Below are 15,207 nucleotides of genomic sequence, written 5' to 3'. Positions count from 1 at the left end.
CCGGTTAAGCATCCGGAAGATTTGCCTTGCAGTTTGTTGATTCCAGTTACGACTAGGATGGACGCGCCTTAGCGCTCGCTGGGCTGCACGTCGCCGAGCACGAGCGCGCCGTCGCCGGTGAAGTCGTCTCTCTTCCACTCGCCCTCGTAGAACGTGCCGTCCGTGTACGTGCAGCGGCCAAAGCCGTGGCGCTGGTCGGCGGCCCAGTGGCCGTCGTAGACGAGCCCCGCTGCGTACGTGCACGTGCCTAGAGCGCGTTGACATCGCCGACGATCCGCGACGTGCTTGTACCTTGGCCGCAGCGCTGGTCGCCGACCCACTTGCCCTCGTACTTGTCGCGGGTGCGCGCAAAGTCGCACGTGCCAAACCCGTTCTTCTTGCCGTTCTTGAACTCGCCGCGGTAGATGGTGCCGTCATAGAGCATGCTCATCCCTTCGCTACGCAGAGCGCATCAAGACGAGGGCATATGACCTATCGGTGGCGCACCCGTCGCGCTTGCCGTGGGCCCAGCGCCCCGCGTACATCTCGCCGCGCGACGGGTACCCGTGCGTCTCGAAGCGTCCATTGCCGTGGGGCAAGCTGGTCGCGCTCTCGACCTCGCCCTCGTACGTGCCGATGCGAGCGCTGTCGAGTGCAAATTCCTCGATCGTCGCATGGGACGTGTCCAAGGTGTCGGACGCCCACGCGCCGCGCAACACCGACCCGTTGACATAGCCCAAGGCGCCGCTGCCGTCGCGCGCGTCGGCCTCCCACGCGCCGTCGTAGTAGGCCACCTACGCGTATCCGTACGACCCGCGGCTTAGCATGCCATCCGTACGCTGGTCGACGGCGACGGCGCGATCGTGAGCTTCCCGAGACCGGCCCGCGCCCCTTGCCGCCACGCGCCGTCGTAAACGTCTCCGTTGGCATACGTCATGACGCCAATTCCGTCAAAGACATCGTTGGCCCAGTGACCTTCGTACACGCGGCCATCGACAAAGGTGCAGCGCCCGAGGCCGCGCCGCATGTCCGTGTCTGGGTCTAGCTCGCCGACGTACACGTCCCCGTTCGGGTACTGGAAGGTGCGGATCTTCTCGAAGCGGGACATGTCGGGCGCAGGCTCGTATTGGTACTGCCAGAGGTCCACAACGGACGTCGCGTTGCGCCAGACGTGGCCCGCTGCGGTGCCGCCAAAGAGATATAGCTTGCGGCGGTCGGGCGATGCGACCGGGGCGTGTCCCACCGAGCTGCACCATCATAGTATACAGTGAGGAATGAAAGCGGTCCGTACCTTTGGAGCGCCAAGCAGCCCGTGACGCGGTCGACGAGGCCGGTCGACGCGTCCAGCAGAAGAAAGGTGGCACTCTCAACCGGTCCGTCCGCCGCAACACCGCCAAAGACCACAATACGGTCCAGAGGCGTGGCGTCCGTGACCGTCTAATGAGGAGAAGAGATGCACATGTTGCGAGGTTTTCGGGTTCTTGTGACGGACGGACCTGAGGAAAGTAGTCGGACGGCGTGTTGGCATCGATGGGGACGCTCATGGAGACGGCGGCGTGAAAGCACGTAGCGAGCAGCGGCGACGAGGCCAGCGTGCTCCACGTAGCGATGCCTGTGGAGAGATCCAAGATGCTGATCGCGTCGTTGTGGTGCGCGCCTTTGATACCGCCAAACACGAGGACCTTCTCGCCGGAGTGCAACGGCTCGCACGTGTGGTGGGCGAGCGGTAGCGGCGACGCACCCTCCGTCTACCGTGTACATCAGCAAAGCAACGGGTCGGGGCTTGTCGCTACCGAGAGTTTGAGCCACTTGTGCGATGCTGCGGGCCCGTCGCTCGGCTCGTCTGTCTTTTCCGCAGTCTTGTAGATCCACACGTCTTTCATGTGCGTTGGCGCCACCGAGCTCCGGCCACCGAGCAGCAAAAGCGCCTCCTCGGGCTCGCTGACCACCGGCGCGGCCTGGCCCTTGGTCGTCTTGGTCGCGTCTTGGGCGGGACGGTACTTGACAAGCGTGAGCGAGTGCCACGCGCGCGGCGCCGGCGCCTCGTCCTCGGTCTTTCGCGGCACCTACGGGATTTGAGCTGCGATGGCACACGCGCGCCAACACACCGCTTCGATCGTGAGGATGTTGGCGTCCAGCTGAAGCTTGTACACGTCGTCCAAGCTCTCGTAGGCATGTTTGTCGCTCGAAACAGCTTCGCCACCAAAGAGAAAGAGCGACGCCTTGGACGGCAGCGCCGCAAGACGGTGGCCTACGCAACACCTGCGTCACGACGTGTATCTCTCGAGCTAGGACGGCACCGATGCGCCGGGAGATGCGGCCCTGGACGTCGTAGTCGTACAGGATCCGCTCACTCGTTAGATCGAAGACTAGGATGAGCGCGCTCTCGTTGAAGTCTTCGCCCGGCGTCTCCCGCCCACCGAGCACAATCGCCCTACGCGATGACATGATGCGACGTCCTCACCGAACTTAACGCACCGGTCGCCAAGGACGCCGACGGCGGCGCCTGTGTAACCAACGCAGTCGAGGTTCGTCTCCTTGTAGTTGCCATTCCACGAGTCGATCTCCTTGTGGCTGAAGAAAGCCATCCGTCCTCCGTGTTTCGATTCTAACGCGGCCGAGTAACCGCCCAAAACGCATCACTGAGGTTGGCCAGTTGGCTTGCCGACACGCTTGCTGCCGTGACGGAGGCAGTTGCGGGGGCGTGCGAGTAGCCACCTTGGAGCGTCGAGCATAAGAGCGGCTGGCTATTGTAGTCTGGGATCTTGTACGCCTTGAGACCGCCGGGCCGATGCAGAGGACGCACGCACTTGGCAGAGACAGAAAGCATGCAGACGTCGCCGTGTCGACACACAGGTGTGGAGGCGCAGGTGCTGGTGGAGGTGTGGGATTCTGGGACGCACCTCCAGCGTCAAGCCACTCTGTGGGTCTACGTCTACAATACAACCGCGATCCTGAGCACGTTTGTGGGTGCAACATGTGTCCATGCTACCACTGTCATTGCGCAAGCTCTTGTTGGTCTATCGCACTAATGCACCCTCAAGCTGTAAAACCAGAGAATATTTAAACGTATGAATTTGAATCACCAGCACGATCAACTGGTTGCCAGGCCTTTCTTCAAGTCTTTGCCACGCTGCATGACGACTGCCGCCCTGCAGCTAAAAACAGGAAATTTGCGAAGGACAACTATCGACTAGGACCGGTGCGATGACGGTGCTGTGTGCAAACCGTCGTCCTAGGTGGACGCGCGCTCTTGATCCGCCGCAGTAGAGGTTACCCAACTTGCACCCTCTCCGGCGCCGGCTCATCGACAGTGGTCTCATCGAGAAAGGATTCCTCATTTCCTTGAAGTACCTTTCTCGGACCCGATTCATACGGCGCGGGAGTGAATTCCATCCTGCAGCATTGTTCGATGTTCACGCGGCCTTTTGTTTCCTGACAGGATTGACATTGTGGTCCCATAAAGCGCCGGCGCGTGTCTACACACAGTGGCGCATATCGCTGCGCGCTCGTGACGTAGTGTAAGGTAGGAGACGGAACCACCGCTACAGTATCACTGCAAGGATCTCCCACATGATCTCCTCCCGCAACGCAAGTGGCACCGACCGAGATACTGGTATGTTTGACTATTTCCCGTCAAAGGTGCTTGAAAGCACCCTTTCGAACCGACAGTATGCACTACCAGTTTGTGTGGGACACATGATGCGGTATCCTGTGTCCCAAGCTCGGCTCCATGGCACTTGCATGCTCGAACTACTCGTTCAGCTTACTCGTACAGGTTTGCGAGGTGTCGCCTCCGACCGCCATGGTATCGATGCTACACTATACTTGGAGTTCCCGCCTGTATTAAATGATTCTGATCTGAATTGCTTCTTATGGCCTTGGGCTGCGCTCGCTCTATATATTTGTACTGGATTTTCCATCCTCCAACGTGTCCGGCATCGCGAGTAGTACCCGTCGAGGATATGTAATGACCCCGTTGGACTCGAGTGTTGGCTGTGACGGGACACTCCTTGTTTTAGAATCAACTAGTGTCTTTATCATCCACCGAGATTCATTTTTCTTTTTCGATACTGTCATGAAGATCTGCTGCTTCCACGAGTGCACCAACGCGTCCATGGACGATGGCTCCTTCAAGTGCTTCTTCCACCGCAACCGGTCCATGTGCTCGATCGCCGAGTGCTGGAACCAAGTATATGCCCGCGGTCTCTGTGTTGGCCACGGCGGCCGCAAGTCCTGCGAGTTCCCCAACTGCGTTGGGAAGGCCCGCAGCGGGCAGTTCTGCACGCGCCACAACGCGCGGCTCGAGGCCAAGCGCATGTGCGGTGTCCCCGACTGCCCTCGTGTCGCCCACCGAAAGGGCAAGTGCACACGCCACGGCGGTGGCCGCCTCTGCCAAGTCGACGACTGCAAGACCCTCGCACGCAAGGGCGGGTACTGCTGGACCCACACCAAGCAGCTGCTGCAAGAGGCGCGCGCTGCTCAAGTGCTGGATGCGACCAACACTCCAGCTCTGCTGGAGAGCGACAGTTGTTACGATGCTCTAGACCACTCCATTTTGGACATGATCCTCGAGTTGGGGCCGTCACAGACCAGTGTGTTTGAATGTACGATTTAGTGATTTGTATACGGATTTAATCTTAATAGTCTGCGGAAAGCAAGTTCCGAGGAAACCACACGAAGTCGCAACGCTTACCGCCGCGTAGAAAACGTGCTTTATAAGCGCCCAGCATACGCGTCACTTGACGTTTGCATGCTTTGACTTCCTATATGAGTGCAAGATTTGCAAGCTCCTTCATTTTACTGCGAGATTTTCGCAGCTGTTTATAGTTGGAATGCGACGATAGACAATGTTGTGCAGCTCTTTGTGAAACACACGGCACCCGACAAGTGTGTAACGTTGCTAGGATACTACCGATTGAGACACAACGATTCAGTAGCCCACATACCGACGCGAAGATCGCCTTGTCGAAAAGGGTGCACTCTACGCAGTGTCTCAGCTGCGGCACCGTGCGGCACGTATAAATCCTGCTTTGATTCACACTGAATATCTAGTGTCGAGTGTACCTTCGGGTGCTGCAGCTCCACGTCAGCCCACGGTCGCATCCAAGTGGAGCTACGCAACACGGGTCTGGCTCACGACCGCGGACGCTGCTGGTCGATCAAGTAGCCTGACGATGGACCCAGAGTGGTAACCCCGGTAATAAACCGCCTGACAAGAATATCTAGTGTCGGAAGCATCGGAAGTATCGGCCCTTGTGCAGGTTCACGTCCCACGAACTGCAACACACACGACACCGCGCTGTAGTACGGTACAGTCGGCAGACATTCATACTACCAGCATCTCGCCACCAGAATCGTTTTGGCGGTTGGGGTGCTTCGTTGTCATCGAGTGACCGCCCCGTGATACCGTGCCACGGAATTGCGGTGATGGACGTTGGGCCGCCCGTGGAAGAGCCCGATCACGTGACCGCCGTCTAGTGTTCGCTTTTAAACCTAACGCATCCGTTTCAAGCCGCTGAAGCGGGCTAGGTGGTCCACGTCATATGCTGCTCGGGACGTTTCGTGACAAACCAAATCCAGCAGCTCGACCACTTGAGGAGCCTCGTCCTCTCATTCTCACATTTTCTTTCAAGCGCATCACCATGTCGACAACGCCAATGGGCCACTTTTGCCTCCGCGCTCTCCAAGCCATCTGCGGCTTCACGGCCATGCTCACGGCCACATCGGTCACGGGCACTTCTGCTGGTGACTTTGCAATGGTCGCGGGCTACACGGTCGGCATGATGGCGATGGCCATCGCGTTTCTGCTCGGCTTTCGGTCGTTTCCCCGCGTCGTGACGGCGCCGTGGATGCTCATTTCGCTCGACGCCGTGCTCGGCCTTCTCTCGCTCATTGCCGGCATCGTGCTTCTCACGTCGACACTGCTCACGAAGACGTGCTCGCTTCAAAAATTCATGTCGCGCAAGCTGCTCGACTGCACTGCGTTTTACGCCACAATCGGATGCCTCTTCGCCGCTGCCTTCTTGCACCTCGTGGCCATCGGCTTGACGCTCGGCGGGATCATTCGCGTGCAAGAATCGGACGCCGAGACGGTTCAGACGCCCGTGATGGCCCACGCTGATTACCCCCGCGACGCCTCGCCCGCCTAGCGTTCGTTGAACATCAAGAGATGCCTCCGAGAGTATCGAATCTTTAAATTTCAATAAGAACTTACGGGATTGCGCGTTATTGCGGAGATTCTCAGCGCGACGAGTGCGAAGCGACGGACGGATTCGCCTCGTGCGCTCGTTGCGCTTGGAGATCGCTCGGTATCACAATCGAACACTCGACGCTGATTGGCTGGACACGAAATTACGGGAGCAGTTTTTTGCTCGCTATTGTATGATCGATAGCAGCGTCGAGGGACCACTGGTCGAGCCTCGCCGTAGCGACGCGGAACATATCTGCATGCAGGGTGTTCTCTGCAGCTGGGGCGCTTCTCGGCCGGTGGCGCGATATCCGCGGGAGGATTCGCGCCCGCTGATTCGCCGCGACAAAGAAGCGTCCCACTTTCGGCCAGATTGCTTTTTGACGCCATGGTCGCAGCCCGCGTGCTCGGCTCCCGGGACCTACTCCCGCTCGTCAGCGCCTACCAGCGCGGCACGCCCCAAGAGGTACTCGAGCTGCGCGAGCTCCTCGACGGGATCGACCTCGCGGGCCTCCACGCGCTCTTGCTGGCGGCCGACGAGACGTATCCCGCCAAATGCTTTGCGGCCTTTGCGGCCTTTCACAAGCGCGTGTCGCCAGCTTCGCTCCTGCGCGTCGCCTTCACGAGGAGCCGCGCCGCCGCAGTCTACTATGCCCTTGTCCACGGCAACCTCTCGGTCGTGCGGGGCATGCGCACGTCGTCCCGCGCCGCCATCTCCAACTCGCAGTGGATTATCGCGGCAACCTTTGGCCACTTCCATGTGATCGAGTATCTGCACCGGCATGACTGGGCCAACTACGATCCGCGCGCGATGAAGGCCGCGGCCATGCGGGGCAACCTCGCGATGGTAGTGTACCTCGAAGACCTCGGGTACTGGAGCCCACACGTGCTGCGCTGGGCGTGCACGGCGGGCCAACTGCACGTCGCAGAGTTTGCCAACGACCGCGAGACCACGAGATCGCTCGGCGCCGGCACGATCAACGACGTGGTGCGGTCCGGGAACTTTCCGGTCCTGCGCTTCTTGCACGAAAACGACTACGACGGCTTCTCGGACGAGGCTGTCGACATTGCCGCCGCCCGAGGAGACGTGGCCACGGTACGCTTCTTGAACGACAAGCGCCGGCTCCGCGGCACGCGCAATGCTATGCTGGGCGCCGTCGACCACAACCACGTCGAGATCGTTAGATATCTGGACAAGCACTGCAGGGCCAACGATATTGCGGGCAGCCTCCGTCGCGCCGCTGCCTGCGGCCACTTGGAGCTCGTGACGTACTTTTGCTCGCATTACGAAGGCGAGACCCTCTTGGTTGGCGCGCTCGAAGCGGCTCGACGAAGCCTTCGTGTCGTCGCCTCTCGCACGCAGAGGGAGCGGCTCGAAGCCGTGATCGCGCACCTCCAGCGCCTGCGCCCGACGCCGCCCGCCGACGACGCAGCGTGCACGATCCAATAAGTTCTTATTTACGTCCATGTCGTATGGAGACGTTCACCCAATCGCAACGCCATGTTGCCAAGTGAAATGGCCAATCGGGTTGGCTTGTGACAGATCTTGCGCGAAGCGACGGTTTTTGCATGGGCTGCAGCTTGTAGACGCACGGGGGAGTGGTCGCCAGGTAATGTGGCTACGTGCAGACACGGCCCTGCGTCATCATCATCCCATTGACAGCTCTTCGCAGAAAAAGAACGGCGCCGCGTCGCTGCAGCGAGAACACTCGCGGCCAAAGAATGGCGGCCCATCACACTCCGACGATCGCAGCTGATGCTTATCCGGTCAGTACATATCTCAATTTCTTGCCCCATGCCACACGCTCTGCGCTCGCCGGACCTGGTCCTCACCATCGTGGCCTACCAGGATGGCTACAACCAACATACGATGGCGCTCGTGCGCGCCTTGCGCGGCGTATCTTTGCAGCAGACGCAGGGCTTGCCAAGGATCCTCGGTCCCTTCCACGTGCGCTTCGCCGTCTGGCACCGGCGCTTTGGTGTGCGTGGCCTCGACCAACTCGTCGCCGCCGGCTACCAGGAGCACCTTCTCTACTACGCGCTCACGTACAGCAACACGGCGCTCTTGGTGCACCTTGGCCATCGGCTCTCGGACGCGCACTGGGCCGTGGCCGCGACGTACGCGCAGCTCGGCGTCTTCCAGCACCTCTTTGCCCACGGAGAGGCCGCCAGCTGCCCGGCGCTCGTCATGCGCACGGCGGCGAGCACTGGCAACACACCACTGCTGCGCTTTCTCCACCAGCACAGCGCGCCCGTGGCCCACGACACCCTCAAGGCAGCCTGCAACGGTGGCCATACCAAGGCGGCCGAGTTCTGCCTCGCTCACGGCCTTGGTGTCTGGGACCGGTCGACAGTGGCGATCGCCGTGCTGCACGGGCGCACGAACGTGGTCCAGTTCCTGCATCGCCATCGATATCCAGGGTTCTCGGCCGAGACGATGGACCTCGCGGCAGCGTACGGCCGCCTCGACATTGTGACGTTTCTGCACAAGAAGCGCGACGAGGGCTGCACGGCGCGGGCGATGGTCGAGGCGGCAGCGAACGGCCACGTCTACGTGGTGCGCTTCCTCGACACGTTTCGGCGCGAAGGCAACGCGTTGGCGGCGCTCGCGGCGGCGCTGCGCCATGGCCGCGTCCTCGTCGCAAAGTACTTTCTGTTTGAGCGCCGCGTCGGCTTGGACAAGGCCAAAGTGATGGCTCTCGCCAACCAATGCCACCACCCCGCGCTGGCGACGCTACTGGCTGCGTTGTAGTTTAACTAATGCGTCGTCTCGGATTGTTGCAGCCGGCCGCGTTGCTTGTTGGAGGCTACTGCTCTTTGATTGATGGAAGCGCCACGTGTAAACCTTTGCAAATATATACAATATAAAAGGATACAGGTGAAGTGCTTGGGCGCCTCGTCAGCACCAAGTGCAACTTGGATTGCCATGAAGCGAACGGTTAGAGAAAACAGGCTGGGTGGCCAATGCGCAGGTCGTGGGCTGGGAGTGCGTGGATGTAGACGTAGGTGAGCGGGCCGTCGACGCTGTTGTTGGCGAGTGTTGCGACCGGGATCGATATCCGCAGCGTCTTCTTGCAGCTCATGGGGAGGAGGCGCGCGACCACAAATGTTGCGTAGTCTTTGAACCGAATCAAAAGGCCGCAGCGCATGGGGACAAAGCCGAGCGTCATGACGGCGGCGGTCGACGTGCCAATGTTCTCTCTCCGCGCGTCGACGCAGAGATACCGCGAGGCGAGGAAGCGATCGAGGAGCTGCCCGTAGCAATGCGTCTCGAACGTTGTAGCAGACACTTTGGCGAGCGACCCGATAGGATCCTTGGCGTAGCCGAGGAGGCCGTGGACTTTGACGAGTTGGCGCGGGTGGCGCCGAAAATGCAAGGTGATTGCTAGCACATAGAGTGAAAGCACCGCGAGATGCATGGCCATGACAGCGAGGACGCGGGAGTTGATCTCGTTGAAGCAGTTGCCCGTGCCAAGGATGCACGGCGTCGGGTTGGTTCCGACCTGCAACTTGGTGTTGAAGCTGCAGCCGAGGAAGGTTTCGGCGCCCGTGACGGCGAGCGCCAAGAGCGTCAAGAACACCCGATGAAATATGCCGATGCTAATGCTTGTGTAGTTGAGAGCAACAAAGAGCTTAGACGGCCAGCAGTGCGACACGATCAGATTGTGGTAGAGCGAAATGACCGAAATGAGGTAAATGGAAAGGATCGAGTCCGATCGAAGCATGCTGCTGAGGTTGAAGACGAGGTAGTACTTGCCGAGGAGCGAAACGAAGAGAAGCACTGACGAGTAAAACGTCGCGCTTATCAAGTCGACGAGGATCGAGACAGAGACGTCGTGCTCGACTGAGCCGAGCGCGGCGAGCACCACCACAAACTGCGCAATGTAGGTGGCGAGCTGCGGGCCGAGCCAAATGTACTCGGCCGTCACGAGGTTGGTGTAGCCGTAGTCGATGCGCTCGAGGACATCGTAGCACAGATTCGGGGCTTGGAGACCGAGGAAGATCTTGGCGCCGTTAAAGTTGAGAACCGAGAGGAAGCTCACAACCACGATCGCCGCGCCGTCGTCTCGAACGCCCTGGAAGCTGAACGGGTCCTCGATCGTCCGCACCCAAGCGTGGTTCACGCGGAAATACCCGAGACCGGCGACGGCCACCGCGTCGGGTAGCAGCGTCTCCGCGCGACGTCGGCTCAAAAAGTCTCCGTCGTACGTGAAGAGCATGAAGGCGTTGGCGATGGCGCCGCCGCGCGCCTCCTCGCCGTCATAGAAGTACCTGGATGTCCACGCGTGGTAAACTTTGCGCTCGGTGTAGCTGACGCAAAAGCCGTTGACCCAGTCGAGGGGCGAGCCGGCAGTGCCAATGCAGCGCACGGGCCGTGACGTATTCGCATGGTGCGTACCGATGACGACATCCAGATCGGCCAAGTGCCGCGCGGTCGTCGTGGCATCCATGGAAGAGAGGTACTCGCTGGCGTTGGTGACGAGCTGGGCAAAGACGAGCGGCTCGGCAAACTGCGTCGTTTGGGTGAGGTTTTCGAGCGACTGCAATAGCGCTGGCGCGTTTGGCGCCAAAAGAAGGTTGTAGAAGCGGAGGTTGCTACTGTCGATGACCGTGAACGGGTGCAACTGTGAGATCTGGCTACCGCTAAACGTCAGTGTAAGGCCGTTGTACGACGGCTTGGCAACGTAAGCCACTGCAACACTCGAGATGAGGAGGCTCACGATCCACGTCGTAGTGCGCCTGATGCGACTCTGGGCAACGAGCGTGGATTGCATGAGCCTGTGCCCGTGTTCACTGAACATCCAACGTGGCGCTCGCGAGACACCACCATACGGGCAAGGCAATTGGACGATCGTTGGAGCCCTCTCGACCGCCCATGTACTCGGACTCACCTCGACTTGATGACGAGCCATGAACGACTCGAACGCCCTACTTTAACACCAATGATGGGATGGGCCGCCACTAAATTTATTTTGGGCTTGAAACGGCGCGCGCCTCAGCCAGGAAATGGCGGCAGGCGTCTTATTCATTACTATAACGTTAATACATGTACCCCAGCATGTACCCACTCCATGACCTCACTACGATACCTCTCGAAACGTTGACCAAGTGAGATTGAATGAAACCAGCCAATCGTCATCGATCTTTGAATACCCAGCGCTTGAACGAATTGACCAATCACAGGTCGCATCCATTTTGGGTCATGGACGACGCCATCGTTCAAGCCCTCCAAGCCGACAACCTCATCGAAGTGGCGCCATCTATCAAGAGCGCGCGCGACAGCGTATGCCTGCAGACTTTATTATCCCTTCTGATGTAGCCTAGGAACGCAACACGGTCTTGCACCTGGCAGCGAAGGCACCAGCGGTCTGGTGACGCTCTTGGGGCTGCCGTGGCCCTCGCTGGACGTTGCCAACCAGGTCCGCAGCATGTTTGTCACATTGATGCGAATTGTTTCGTGTGTAGCAAGGCTTGACGCCGCTGCTCATTGCAGCGACGAAAGGGCACGCGGCGCTTGTCTCGCTGCTACTCGAGCACGGCGCCGGCATCGACTTTGCCACGAGCGTACGCGTCCCGACGGCATGGCCAGCGCTCATTAAAGGGTCCGTAGAGCCAACAAACCGCCCTCTTCATGGCAGTCGCACACGCGCGTGTTGACGTCGTCGAGCTCTTGCTACGCTTTCGTGCCAACCCGAATGCACCCAATAAGGTCTGGTATGCTTTGAGTGACGGGGTTGACTCTCGCGTTGGATTGTAGCATGGCGAGACACCTCTGTTTGCATCCGTAAAGAGAGGCCTGCGGGAGAACCACGAATTGATTTGGAACCTCCTACTGGGTGCTGGCGCGACCGTCCACCATCGCAACAAGGTTCGGTTGCAGCGACCCGACCCGTTTTGCTCAACGTTACAATGCTAGGAGGCTCGCTCACTGCTGTCGACAGCAATTCACACGGAAAATCACCACGAACGCATGGTGTCGCTGGTTCTCTCGACGCCACCGCCGGTGCCAGTGCTGTCCGAGGTACTTCATCCAGCTCTTGAAGATTCTTGATTGGACAATATTCGCAGGGGTTGTGGCATGCGCTGCCGTATCCCAACTTCCTTGCGCTACTGCTTGCCGCCGACGCAGACCCCAACTTGCAGAACTATGTACGTCGAAAAATCTCTATTCTGCTATAAACTCGGATTCTAGCTCGGCTCCACGCCGCTGCACGATGCGATCGGAGACCAGACCTCGCGTCTGCCCGTATGCTGATTCCTAGGACGAACCTCAACGTCTTGAACGTGGTAGCGTGTCGCCTCCTCGGTGCTGGCGACCAAGAGTTTTGTAGATGGGGCACTCGCCTCTTCCACTCGCCTCTTCCACTCGCCATCTACAGGCGCGTGTACGACTTGGATATCGTGCGCCGCTTGCTGCAGCACGGCGCCGACCCTCGTTTCGCAGCCGACGACTCGGTACTTTAATCCGACCACTGCACACCGACGTTCAGATCAAAACTAGATCTACAGCTGTACATTGCCATCGACATGGACCGCGCAGCGATTGTCGCGCTTTTAGCGCCGCTCGTGGAGGTCAACACCCTGGGACATGTACGCTTTTCCTTTGACCGCTAAGGTTGCGATGCGAAAATGTACTCGACGCACTTGGTTCGCGCACTGTACAACCCTGCGATCCTTGCATCGCTTTTTGACGCCGGCGCAGACCCAAACGTCCGTTTGGAGGTACTGTGCCTCCGCTTGCATGTACCAACAACGCACCCTCGGCGTAGGATGGGCGGTCATTGCTTCATGAGGCGTGCAGCCGCGGGCTTCTTCCAGCCGTCGAGCTACTCCTGCACCGCGCCGGCAACGTTGCTTCGTACCGCCATGTTGGCCTTCGTGTCTCTAGTGACAGTCTCTCACGTGATGTGGTCTAGAACCGCCAGTCGTATCTGGACATTGCTCGGTTCAGAAACTAGCGCCAAATCGTACGATACCTTCTCCAGACCATCTTTCCCACCAGTACTTTGGAGACGCGCGATCTCTCTTGGCAACCCGACGCTACGCTGGAAGCTGCGTACGCGCTTTTATGGTGCGGCTTTGGCACCGCCAAGCCGCTGGCGTACACGCAGGTCGAGCTGACGTACATGAACGCGCTCTACCATGCACTCAACCAGCCGCAACCTGCGCCACAGGATCTTCTCGCGGAGGAGCTCACTCTGCTTGAGGCGCACTGCGTGACGCCGCTGGGCTTTGTGCCCAACACGGCGTACGGCGTGAGCCACTGTGACGACGTCGACGTCACCGCCATCGCGCTGGCCTTGTGACGCAGCGCGTCACGTGCATGACGTTCTCGACCCAAGGTCCTGCATGGATTCTACACGTCGCTCTACGCCACAGAAGAAGGACCGGACGCCCACGAGGTCGACCAGGTCCTGGACTCCACGATCAAGACGCGCCTCCCGTCCGACATGGCCCAGCGCCTCGGGGCGCCGGTACTGGCCTCGGAGCTCTACGAATGCATCCAGCAAGCAGCGCGTCTTTTTTTCGCCTGGCCCGAACGCGCTGCCGTACGAAATCCTCAAACTGGCGCCGGCCAAGTGGGCCAGCGCGCTCGAGCTCGTGTTCAACCACGCGCTCTTCGACCAGACAACGCTCACGCTGAACCAAGTCCAAGGCACGACGATCCTCTTGCACAAGAAGGGCGACCGCGACTGCCCTGCCAACTACCGTCCGATTAGCCTCATCAACAGCGATGTCAAGATCCTCACCGCCGTCTTGGCCAACCGGCTGCAGCCGTGCGCTGACCTCTTGGTACACACGGATCAGAACGGCTTCATCAGAGGACGCTCGATCATGCACAACATTGAGCGGCTAGAAGGTCTGCTTGAGTACGCCCGCCGCCACAAGCCCGGGGCAGCCATCGCGCTCCTCGACAACTGACAGGTAAACCGGTTGGTATATACTACTTGCCGTGACATGGTCGTTTGGCATGAGCACTGGCTTGAGATTAAGCAATCGTTTCTATGGACAAGAGTTTCCGTCGGTCAAGTCGCGCATTCGTTTACGAGGGTCTATATGGTGCTGTAGCTCAAAGGAGTACTTTTTATCACAATCCATTTGGTGTCAACTGCGTGAGGCTGTCGTCACGCTCAGCTTTGGCACGAACCGCGATGGCGTCTGCAGTTGCGGCGTCCAGCAAGGCTAGACCCACAAACGCTTCGATGATGCGCAAGACGCTGTCGAGAACGCTTGCGAAACGCGTGCCTTTGAGTGCGTCGAGTAAAAAGCCGCGCTGCTGCGGAAACACATAAGCCGTCGAGAGCACGTCCACGTCTGAGTGCAGAAGACGCGCAGCAGCGTGAGATGGCCTTTTTGCGTGGCGTCCAGCGCATGAAACGCCACGAGCCGGCGCGAGTGATTTTTCGTAAATGATCACTGACACACATCGGTTCAGGACACGAGCACACAGAAAAAACACAAACTTCGCAACTTAGCAACACATCGAAGTACCACACAGTCTTACGAAAATACCTCCACACAGGATTACTGCTGGCGATACAAGAATTCGCGTGGAAGCACGAGTTTCATCGACACCTGGAGCAAGGAACTTGCCCTGGAGCAAGGAACGTGCACCCCTTGTGCATGTGCACCCCCTTGCCGGATGAATAGGATCGTGAGTTGCCGCTCGAAACGATGCGTTGCCGCTCGAAACCGACATGCATATATATAGCGCTCGTCCGTGCGCTCATCCAAGCCACTTTGCCAATAAATCTCCCACTTTACCAAGTAAGCTACCCTATTGCCACTAAAGCTCGCGCGTGGGGAGTCAAAGGCAGACGACGCTATACGTCACTGTGCGCTCATCCATGGGAAGCACTCCCCGGACCCGAAAGCACTCCCCGGACCTTGCTAACGCAGTCGACTTTGTGTAGGGCACGACCTAGATCCCGGACAGATCCTGGCCCACAACCTACCGGTACCTTGGAGTGTAGTACACATACCACTGGCACCGAGAGACAGCATTGACTTAACTACCGGTAATGCATTGCGATGCA

General features: G+C 59.2%; 7 protein-coding genes across 7 annotated transcripts; 5 read left to right on the top strand and 2 right to left on the bottom strand.

Moving 5' to 3' along the window:
- Positions 1–20: 20 nt before the first annotated feature.
- On the bottom strand, positions 21–2,577 carry SPRG_03444 (hypothetical protein). Its single transcript, XM_012342038.1, has 10 exons — positions 2,458–2,577; positions 2,280–2,413; positions 2,088–2,230; positions 1,773–2,045; positions 1,476–1,727; positions 1,271–1,416; positions 818–1,226; positions 487–773; positions 292–437; positions 21–247 (listed from the first exon to the last, which is right to left on the bottom strand). Exons 1-10 carry the CDS (start codon positions 2,565–2,567, stop codon positions 69–71), a joined length of 2,079 nt encoding a protein of 692 aa, XP_012197428.1. The 5' UTR covers positions 2,568–2,577; the 3' UTR covers positions 21–68.
- A 1,480-nt stretch (positions 2,578–4,057) lies between these two features.
- SPRG_03443 (hypothetical protein) lies at positions 4,058–4,597 on the top strand (the record flags this gene model as incomplete). The annotated part of the gene is made up of 1 exon (XM_012342037.1): positions 4,058–4,597. One exon carries the CDS (start codon positions 4,058–4,060, stop codon positions 4,595–4,597), a length of 540 nt encoding a protein of 179 aa, XP_012197427.1.
- A 1,027-nt stretch (positions 4,598–5,624) lies between these two features.
- On the top strand, positions 5,625–6,131 carry SPRG_03442 (hypothetical protein; the record flags this gene model as incomplete). Its single annotated transcript, XM_012342036.1, has 1 exon — positions 5,625–6,131. One exon carries the CDS (start codon positions 5,625–5,627, stop codon positions 6,129–6,131), a length of 507 nt encoding a protein of 168 aa, XP_012197426.1.
- A 426-nt stretch (positions 6,132–6,557) lies between these two features.
- On the top strand, positions 6,558–7,619 carry SPRG_03441 (hypothetical protein; the record flags this gene model as incomplete). The annotated part of the gene is made up of 1 exon (XM_012342035.1): positions 6,558–7,619. One exon carries the CDS (start codon positions 6,558–6,560, stop codon positions 7,617–7,619), a length of 1,062 nt encoding a protein of 353 aa, XP_012197425.1.
- A 125-nt stretch (positions 7,620–7,744) lies between these two features.
- Positions 7,745–8,972, top strand: SPRG_03440 (hypothetical protein). The gene is made up of 2 exons (XM_012342034.1): positions 7,745–7,779; positions 7,833–8,972. Exon 2 carries the CDS (start codon positions 7,926–7,928, stop codon positions 8,919–8,921), a length of 996 nt encoding a protein of 331 aa, XP_012197424.1. The 5' UTR covers positions 7,745–7,779; positions 7,833–7,925; the 3' UTR covers positions 8,922–8,972.
- Positions 8,973–9,108: 136 nt separating this feature from the next.
- On the bottom strand, positions 9,109–10,944 carry SPRG_03439 (hypothetical protein; the record flags this gene model as incomplete). Its single annotated transcript, XM_012342033.1, has 1 exon — positions 9,109–10,944. The coding sequence occupies one exon, from the start codon at positions 10,942–10,944 to the stop codon at positions 9,109–9,111; it is 1,836 nt and encodes a 611-aa protein (XP_012197423.1).
- Positions 10,945–11,372: 428 nt separating this feature from the next.
- SPRG_03438 (hypothetical protein) lies at positions 11,373–13,476 on the top strand (the record flags this gene model as incomplete). The annotated part of the gene is made up of 11 exons (XM_012342032.1): positions 11,373–11,485; positions 11,523–11,589; positions 11,636–11,734; positions 11,781–11,879; positions 11,928–12,038; positions 12,087–12,191; positions 12,239–12,319; positions 12,363–12,408; positions 12,462–12,625; positions 12,680–12,760; positions 13,129–13,476. The coding sequence occupies 11 exons, from the start codon at positions 11,373–11,375 to the stop codon at positions 13,474–13,476; spliced, it is 1,314 nt and encodes a 437-aa protein (XP_012197422.1).
- Between the last annotated feature and the right edge of the window lie 1,731 nt (positions 13,477–15,207).

This window comes from Saprolegnia parasitica (assembly GCF_000151545.1).
Source record: "Saprolegnia parasitica CBS 223.65 unplaced genomic scaffold supercont2.9, whole genome shotgun sequence".
Lineage (NCBI taxonomy): Eukaryota > Oomycota > Saprolegniomycetes > Saprolegniales > Saprolegniaceae > Saprolegnia > Saprolegnia parasitica.
Note: the sequence above shows the minus strand (reverse complement) of the source record. Positions and strands in the feature narration are given on the sequence as shown.